Here is a 9,508-nt window from a genome sequence, read left to right as displayed (position 1 = left end):
TGGTGGTGGGCACAAGGCTGGTTGAGTCTCTGCCATGCTCAGTGTATGACGTCCAAGGATGTCCTGGGTGAGGATGCCCGGCAGGCAAGCCTGGGAGTAAGGTAAGCATCATGTACACCCGAGAGTAGCACACACTGGTCTAGTGACCTAATGTAGTCACGTGACCACACCCAAAATGAGGGGGCAAATTTTAGCCCGTGAGAAGAGGAAGTAGTTTCTGCTACAGACGGGAAAAGGATGGAGCTGGGCAGGTCAAACAAGAGTCTACTGTCTTAGTGACCATTCTATTGCTGTGAAGAGACACCATGATTATAGCAACTCTTATTAAAAAAAAAATTTAATCGAGGTTGGCTTACAGTTTCAGAGGTTCTGTCCATTATTGTCATGGAGGGAAACATGGTGCTAGAGAAGGAGGTGACAGTTCTACTTCTTTTTTTTTTTCTTCTTCTTTTTTTCTTTTTTTTTTTTTTTTTTTTTTTTTTTTCGAGCTGGGGACCGAACCCAGGGCCCTTTAAGCTTGCTAGGCAAGTGCTCTACCGCTGAGCTAAATCCCCAACCCCGACAGTTCTACTTCTTGATCTGCAGGCAGCAAAAGGAGACTGTGTTCCACACTGGGCATAGCTTGAGCATATAAGACCTCAGGGCTCGCCTCCATGCCACGGTGACATACTTTCTCCCACAAGGCCACACCCACTCCAACAAGGCCACACCCACCCCAACAAGACCACACCCATTCCAACAAGGCCACACCTCCCAATAGTACCACTCCCTAGGGGCCAAGCATTCAAACAATTGAGTCTATGGGGGTGGGGCATTCCTATTCAGATCACCACATCTACCATCATCACTTCCTGTTAAAGCCTGGACACCTGGTCTTTTATCCCCAAGGGTTCCCAGCATTCAACTGTGCCAGCCTCCTCTTCCTAGGTAGGAGTGGCACAGGGTTTTGAAAGCTCAAAGATCCCCCGCCCCCAACACACACACACACACACACACACACACACACACATAAAATCTTACCTCCTAAAGCTACCATAATGGTACCACCAACAGGCTCGAGTATTCAAACATTGAAGCCTACGCAGGACATTCTCATTCAAACCACCACACAGCCTGGGCTCCTGGAAGCCCATTCAGCCATTTGTTCTCAATAAGCCAATTAAAAAAAAAGTCAGGTTGATAGTGAAAAGCAAAAGCAGAAAAAAGATTTATCCAGCATGCTCACATTAAGAACAGGGACAAAGAGGTCTTAGGGTTTCTTATTGCTGTGGCAAACACTCTGACTGAAAAGCCACTCAGGGAGGAAAGGGTTAATTTCACCTTACAACTAATTCAGGTCACACTCTATCACTGACAGAATGCAGGGTAGGAACTCAAGGCAGGGACCTGAAGCCCACAGTGGGCTGGGCCTCTCACCCATCAACCATTAGCCAAGAAGAAAACCTACATAGTTGCCTGTACGCTAGTCTTGTGGGTGCATTTCCTTTTGCTGGGTGGCAGTGGCTGAGGTGCCTTTAATCCCAGCACTCATGAGGCTGAGGCAGGCAAATCTCTGTGAGTTTGAGGCCAGCCTGGTCTACAGACCAAAATTTTTCTTTGTTTTTTTAAAAATATTTATTTATTTAATGTACATGAGTACACTCTATCTTCAGACACCAGAAGAGGGCACCGGATCCCATTACAGATGGTAGTGAGCCACCATGTGGGTGCTGGGAATTGAACTCAGGACCTCTGGAAGAGCAGCCAGTGCTCTTAACCTCTGAGCCATCTCTCCAGCCCCAGACCAAGGACAGCCAAGGATACACAGTGAAACTCTGTCTTGGAAAAACGACAACAACAACAACCAAAAACAAAAACAAACAAACAAAAAACCAAACTCAAAACAAACCAGGACAGGATGCAATGACCCTCTCCAACCAAATCCACCTTCATGATCTTGAAGTGAGGGTATGGTTTCAACAGAAGGGAAAACTAAATGGTCTGACGTGTGCGATTCCTCCTGGCCTTGGCTTTAGTCTCATCCTGTCAGGTGGTCTGACAAGCTACACTTCTCTTTCCTGAGGTGAGGACTCCGGCTTGGAATCCATTGTTTCAAAGACCTTCCAGTCAGATTGAGGGACACTAGTGTCTGTAGAATATTTTTGTTTCTGTCTGGGCAGTTGCACCATCACATCCAGACTGGGAAGTGTGTCAGGATGCTGCCTGGAGCACATAATCATTCATTCATTCATTCATTCATTCATTCATTCACCTACCTCTTGAGTGTTTACATGTGTGTGGCATTGTGCTGGGTACTAAGATGAACAAGATGGGGGAGGGCTCTGGAAACGGCTCTGCTGTAAAGCACTTGTCCAAGCATGAGGACCAGAGTTCAGATCCCTAGACACCATGTAAATGTCATTTGGGTGTGACAGACCACTGGTCATGTACAGCCTTGGAGAGTAGAGACGGGTGTCTTAGAGCTTCTATTGCTGTGAACAGACACCATGACCATGGCAACTCTTACAAAGGACAACATTTCATTGGGAGCTGGCTTACAGTTCAGAGGTTCAGTCCATTATCGTCATGGTGGGAAGAATGACAGCATCCAGGCAGGCATGGTGCTGGAAAAGGAGCTGAGAGTTCTGCATTTTGATCCAAAGGAAGAGATGAGCTTCTGAGACCTCAAAGACCACCCCAGTGACATACTTCCGACAATGCCTCGACTCCTTTAGCAAGGCCACGCCCACTCCAACAAGGCCACGCCCACTCCAACAAGACCACGCCTACTCCAACAAGACCACGCCCACTCCAACAAGGTCACACCTCCTAATAGTGCCACTCCCTATGAGCCTGTGGCGGCCATTTTCTTTCAAACCATCACACAGGGGACGCCCAAGGCAAGCTGGATAGGAACACTAGCTAGCTGTACTAGAAAACTCTGGGTTCAACTGAGAGACTCCGCCTCAAAGAATAAGGTGAGAGAGATAGAAGAGGGTTCCTGTCATCAGCATCACACACACACACACACACACACACACACACACACACACACATTAACATCACACATACAGACATATGAAAAAGGTCTAAGATATTGGATCTGACGTCTTGGTGTTCTGATCAGAAGAGACCAGGCATCTGATCTCATTTGAGTTCTGCCTTAGGAGAGTTCCAGCTAAAATGGTAACAGCAGTATCTACCTTGAACCGAGAGGTACTCCATTACACAAAATCACATTACCTCCAGCCGTCTAAGAAGTCAGCTCGCCTAGAAGTGGGAAATTGAGGCCCTAAAAGCCTTTCAGAACCTGCCTAAAGTCGTACAGGTATCGAAGCCCACCAGCTGGCATTCAGCTTGTCTCAACCACGCTGAGCTGAAGTCTACTGCCGGTGCACTAAACTAAAGGCTGTGGATGCCTAGGTGGCCATTCCTTTGCCCATCAAAGTACCTATCCCACCCGGGGGCTGCCGTGCTCTGGGATGAGGGACAGCCCAGCCCAGAGAGGGAGAGGACCGTGGGCTGAGGCTTTGGAGAACTGAACAGACCTGTGAGTAGCGGCTTTATGTAAGCTGTGGGTCTCCCCAGGAATCATCTGAATGGGGCAACTGAGGATATCCTTCCATATCTCGTGGCAGAAGCTTGGCAGAGGGACTGTGCCTCCGCCCACTTGGTTTCCTAGCCTAGGATGGCTCTTCTGTCTGGCTCACTCATTCATGAGCTCATTCAGCAGATAATTGCTGAGCACCACCAACCCTCTGCCCTACTGTGGACGAGGATATGCAGACATGAAGGTGGATGAGTATGATGAAGGAGACATTCTGTCATGGCAGTTCAAGGACCATGGGGGAAGCAGAGATCAAGCCCTGGGTTGAGTCTGAGGGCAGAGATCCCCCTGGAGTGGCGGGAGCAGAGGGACATGGGTTAAGGAAATTTTCCAGTGGAGCTGGGCCTTGAAGGTTGTATAGGATTGAAAACTGAGGCCAAAGGGAAACAAAACACCCTCCCACCCCTCCCCATCCCCCCCGAAGTGTGAGCAGCAGCGCAGAGGCCTAGAGATAGGAGTGTGCTATGACACCTGGAAAAACTGGGAGCAGTACGGGGACACACACCAGGAGCCAGGATGGACAGATGGATGGTAGGCCCTCTGGCCATGTGTTGAGCTATGAACATGGCGAATCGCACTGATTACAGGTCAGCCCCTCTGGAGGGGTCAGACGAGATGGATTTAGGCCCCAGAGTTCCCAGGAGAGTTTTGTTAGAGGTCTCACTAGGGCAACACTTCCCATTCTTTATTGCTGTGCCTAAACTGCTCCCATAATGCATCTCTGGCTGGGTCAGCCAACAGGCCCAAGCCTCAAGCTAGAGCATTCAGAGGGCATCCCATCACTTAAAAAGAGAAAGATCTGCCAGGCATGGTGGCTCAAGCCTTTAATCCCAGCACTTGGGGAGGCAGAGGCATGAGGATCTCTGGAAGTTCAAAGCTAACCTGGCCTACATAGTGAGACCTCCAGGACAGCCACGGCTAACACAGTAAGACTTTGTCTCAAAATAAACCAGTTTTTAAAAATTGTAGACTCACATCATGGACATCGTATGAAATATGGATTCTCGGTGGTCGAGTACTACCTTAGTATGTGCGAGCCCCCCACCCCGCCCTCAAATAGATGAAATTACTTTCTTGTAGTTTAAGCAGGATGGGTATGCTCCCCCACCCCCATCACATCCATCCCTTTGTTCCCCACGGCATCTGGAACGGGTGTAAGTCTGGGAAAATGTGGTTTAAAAACCGATAGTTCAGCTGGGTGTGGGGGCTCACACTGGTTTAGAGACAGAGACTCACTGTGTATGTAGCCTTGGCTGATCTGGATCTTGCTGTGTAAACCAGGCTGTCCCTGAACTCAACAAGTTCTGCGGGCTCTGACTCCCTGGATGCTGAAATTGCACGTGCGCAGCACTTAGAAGGCTGAGACATGAGAGGACCTGTTGTCAGTTCTAGGTCACTTTAGGCTACTTAGCGAGCTCTAGGTCGGTTCAGCCCACTCCCAATTCTAGGCTAGGAGTAAGGAATCTAAAGAGATCTGAGGCTACCCAACTGCTGAGAAGTAGGCGTGGCTTTCAGGCCACGCCCTCTCCCTGGAGGTCAGGGGTGCCAGGGATCTGGGGCAGCCCCAGCTACCTGACTCTGGCCAGGTGACCGCTGGAGCCATGCTACCCAGCCCGTGGTGTTTTTGTCTCCTTCTTTACTAGTGGAGGGTGGATGTCGGTCCAGCCCTCCTTCTACCACACACTTTGGAAACGGGCAGGTGGCAAGGAAGACCACTCCCAGGGCTTTTCTGGAGAGCCTCATTTTAGGAAGGGGGATGCTATACCAGTGTGCAAGCCCGTGCACTTTGTGTTGGGTAGTTGCCAGAGGAGGAAAGAATGGAAGAACAGAAGCAAGCCTGTAAATTATCATCCACTGTCTGCCCCATTCAGTTCTAAGCACTTCAGGTGAGTCTACCCCAGCTCAGGAGAGGGCTCCAGCAGCCACAGCACCTAGCCCTGGTACCCATAGGCAGGGGCCTTTTAGGCTCTAAACACAGTATCTGCTGCACCATTTGTATTTAGAAGGGCGGGCTTGTAACCTTGTGACTTGGCAAAGTTATCTTAACCCACCTTAGAGGCTTCCCCTGAAGCTCACAGTCCTCTTGAGGTGTGAAATGTTACCTCCTCTTCTTCTGTCTGATGTGGGGGGAAACACCTGCAGAAGCCTTGACAGGTTGTACAAGGGACAAAACAGACAGGACATGGCTGCCTGCCTGATCAGTCATTGGTGTGCAGAACCAGCCCTGGCTTTTCTCTAGCCGACCTCTGACCCTGTGAGGGTTCAGCCATGATGTGGTGGCCGCTGCCCCTGTTCCAAGGCAAGATTGTCACTTTCCTCATCAACGCTGAGTAGCTCCGAGACCAGCGCCCAGCTCACCCCAGGGCTGAAGGGCTCAAAACTCATTGCCCCCAGGGACTCAACACATTTCTCCAGTCTTTCAAAAGAAATCTGAGCTGCTCACTCTCCTCTCCAACCCCCTGCCCTCCTCTCCTCCCCGAACCGGGTGGGGCCGTGGTCTATATCACAGGCTGTGACACAGCCATGGTTAAAGAGAAGTCCCTAACCCAGCACACACTCCCCCCGCCCCCACACAAATGCCCCAGAGACTTGCATGCGAGTGCGAGTGCCTAGTGTACAGACATGGTGGGAGGCAAGAGACAGACAGACTGATGGGATAGACAGGGGCTGTTCCTCTAGGACTTGGCTGGTGCAGTTTTCAGACAAAGCATATGCTGCTGCCTCCTCCCCCGACATTCCGGGAACAGTTTTCAAGCGGCAATCCTCAAGCCAGGGATCACGGGAGGTGGCCACGGATGCTTAAAAGGGCTATTATCTGGGCCTTGTGGTGACAACCTCACCCCCAGCAGGCCTCACAAACACAACACGGGAGGAGTGACAGCCCTGAAAAAGCAGATCCACTTTATTTACAATGATCAGTAGATGACATAGATCTTTGGGTTTTGATGGCCTTGTGGAGACACCTGGGCAGGGGCTCACTCTCCCCACCGTGTTAGTTCCTCTTCTTCCCTCAGCCTGAGTGTACGTGAGGCTGTGGTCGGAACCTGCTTGCTTTGAAAGCCTTGGCTTGTCTGGGACATGTGTCCTTACCTCCTTTGGAGGTTGCCTCTTGGTAGACCAGTTCTCTGTCTGCAGAGAGGGGATGAGCAGAGTCCGGTAGGGAAGCCAAGGCAGAGGCTTGGATAGCTGCCTAGGGCAGGGCTGTTACCTGTCTCACTCTGTCCTTTGCATGGAGACAGGACCATCCCAGTCCCCTTTAGAGGCGTGAAACGTCAGGAGCCTTCCAAGGAGAGAATCGGACTAAGAATTGTCCCTGCATGTATGGTCCAGGGTGGGAGCCCTTGGTGGAGCTGACCTCAGTTCTCCCCAGCCTCTACACACTCTTCCTTATCAGGAATCCCTCCAGGGTGGTTCTTATCCTAGGGAATAAGAGACCAAGGGCAGGGCCATTACTGCTAACCTAGACCAGGTAGGTGGTGGATTCAAACCCACCCTCCAGACGTTCCCTTTCTCCTGAGAGGCCGTTTTGGGAAGAGAGCAGGTTGGTTGGTCTGTGGGCAGAGACTGGGCATAAAGCGTGGGAGGGCAATTCCACAGTGGTAGGCCAGGGAAACTCCCAGTGTGGGGATGTACGGACTCCCCTCCACCCCCCAACAATCAAGGGTATATCCTACTTCACCCTGAGCTAGGATGAGGAGCAAGGCGACCATTACAGCGACCGCGAGAGCGGCAGGCCAGGGATCAGGGGGGTGGAAGCGGGCAGGGCCAGGTTGGAGTCCGGGTCAGTCTGCTGGGCCGGGTCTAGGGCCCCGAGTCCTAGCCCTGCGCTCTCAGCGCGCCTGGCCCGCCCGCTCCCTGGAGCCGGCTTTCCAGCGGCGGGGCTGCGCTGGTGGCGGTGGTGCCGGGGCACCCCGCAGGCTGCACGTCCTCAGCTCCCGGGCCAGGCTGAGCACCTCGGGCCGCTCGCGCTGCAGGGCTCCTCCCTCACTATCCTGGGCGTCCTCCTCCTCCGCATCCTCCTCCTCGTCCTCCTCCTGGATGCTGCTGAGCCGCGGAGCCCCGCGACTGCGCTCGCCCGGCGGAGGCCGGTAAGCGCACTTGGCGTTGAGCAGGCGGCGCAATGGAGCCCGGGGTACCGAAGCGGCGGCGCCCCCCGCACGGAGATGCTGCTGGCGCACGTGGCGCGCATCGCTCTGGCGCTGCAGTCGCTTGAAGTCGCTGAAGGCCGCCAGAGCAGTCTGGTGGAGCAGGCGGGCCAGGGAGCGCGCCTTATGCGCCCGCGCCAGCAGCACGGCGTGGCAGCGCAGCACCACGGCCTTGTGGCGCGCCTGGTGGCGGTAGACCCAGGTGAAGACTCGCGGATGGCGCCCGTCCGCCGCGCAGTAGGTGATGCGCGGTAGCAGGTAGGCGTGTGCCGGCCTGCGGCCCCCGGAGCCCCCGGAGCCGCGCTCGCTCGGCTGCATGCGGATGCCGTGCGGACCCAGGGTCAGTTTCATCTTCGTGCCCCCTCCCGGCCCGCAGCGCGCCCAGATCCTGCCCACGGCGTCGTCGGTGCAGCCGTCGCCCTTGGCGTGTAGGGTGACGGCGTTGCCCAGGTACCACACAGTGTAGGTGGGGTCCTCCTTGTTAAGCTCCACTTTCTGGCGCCGGCTGCGGAACACGCGGCCCAGACGCTCCAGAGGCCAGTCCGGTAGCAGGTCCGGGCAGGAGCGCAGGAAGCTGGAGAGCAGCGACGTGTAGGCGAGCCCGGGGCTCAGGCTCTTCGCCTTGCGCTTGGCCTCATCCTCCACTAGCACGAATTTGTTCCGTCTCCAGGGTAGCATCGCGGCGGCCCAAAAGGCTGGGAGCGTAGGGAGCTCACTTGGGTCCTGGAGAGCCCCAGAGGTGCTCAGAAGCCCACCGCCCAGGACTTGCGACAAGCTGGGCGGCGGCCGAAGAAGACAGCGATGCGTGAGATGCCCAGTGTCCGGCGGGGCTGGCTTCGCAGATGCCCGGTTCCCAGCCGGGCTGGCCACTGAGATGCCCGTGCGGCTGCTTGATCGGCTCGGAACTGCTTCCCCCCGGGAATGACTCCAGCCGTCTGGGAAGCAAAGAGGGACAGGGTCTGGAGCAATAAATGTCCTCCAGGCCCGACTATAGGAGCGATTGCCACGGTCCCTGCCGCCGAGTCGGCGGCAGGGACGTCTCTAGAGCAGGGGCTGGTGGCTGCTGGATGAGGTGGACCAAGAGCACGGCTGCGGTGGGGACTCCTTCAGGCGTCGCGACTCCACCTCCCTGAGCTGCCTACATCACCGGGCGGTACCGCTAGCTCTCTTGTCCCCTCCCTACCTCCCGCCCCCTCCGCGCAGACTCGCGCTTCCCAAGACCCAGCACAGGCGCGTTGGAACTGTTTTAAGCTTTCTCGTTGGAAGGATGAAGAGTAGGGGGGCAGCTAAGGAATAGGAATCCCCTAAAATATTGCGGAGGGATTTACGGATGCAAATTACTTCAGCTTCACTGGTGGGCTCCAAGTTCCCAGGGAGAGCCCCGTCTCTTTCTAGGATTCCTGCCTGCTGCCCCTCACCCACAGAGCGTCCCTCCCCCCATCTTTGAGAGCTGAGAGCAGAGATTTGGGGTGGGTTTCTGCTGGGACCTGGTGCCGTTTGCGCCTCTTCTCTGCACAGCATAAAGCCATCCGAGGTGGCCGAGCAGGGCAGTGGAAAAGTACTGCCTTTTGGTGAAGCTTTCTCCCAGCTTCCTCCAAGGTCGTGGGCTAGGCTGCTTCCCCTGAGCTGAGAGATTGACCGGTCACACCACATCAGCCGCTGATGTTCAGGACAGGAGAGGATTCTTGGTGGCGGGGAGGGGTTTCCAGAGCAGACCTGAGTCTGGGAATTGCAGCAGGCAAGCTCTCCTTCCGGTCCCAGTGTAGCCTCCGGATCT

General features: G+C 54.4%; 1 protein-coding gene across 1 annotated transcript; it reads right to left on the bottom strand.

Annotated features, from left to right (window-relative positions):
* Positions 1-6,461: 6,461 nt before the first annotated feature.
* On the bottom strand, positions 6,462-8,877 carry Fam43b (family with sequence similarity 43 member B). The gene has a single exon (XM_032895587.1). The coding sequence runs from the start codon at positions 8,407-8,409 to the stop codon at positions 7,417-7,419; it is 993 nt and encodes a 330-aa protein (XP_032751478.1). The 5' UTR covers positions 8,410-8,877; the 3' UTR covers positions 6,462-7,416.
* Positions 8,878-9,508: the final 631 nt, after the last annotated feature.

Source organism: Rattus rattus, chromosome 1, assembly GCF_011064425.1.
Source record: "Rattus rattus isolate New Zealand chromosome 1, Rrattus_CSIRO_v1, whole genome shotgun sequence".
NCBI lineage: Eukaryota > Metazoa > Chordata > Mammalia > Rodentia > Muridae > Rattus > Rattus rattus.
Note: the sequence above shows the minus strand (reverse complement) of the source record. Positions and strands in the feature narration are given on the sequence as shown.

Coding starts and splice junctions, on each gene's coding strand:
- Fam43b (XM_032895587.1), bottom strand. CDS start 8,409: ATGCTACCCTGGAGACGGAACAAATTCGTGCTAGTGGAGGATGAGGCC.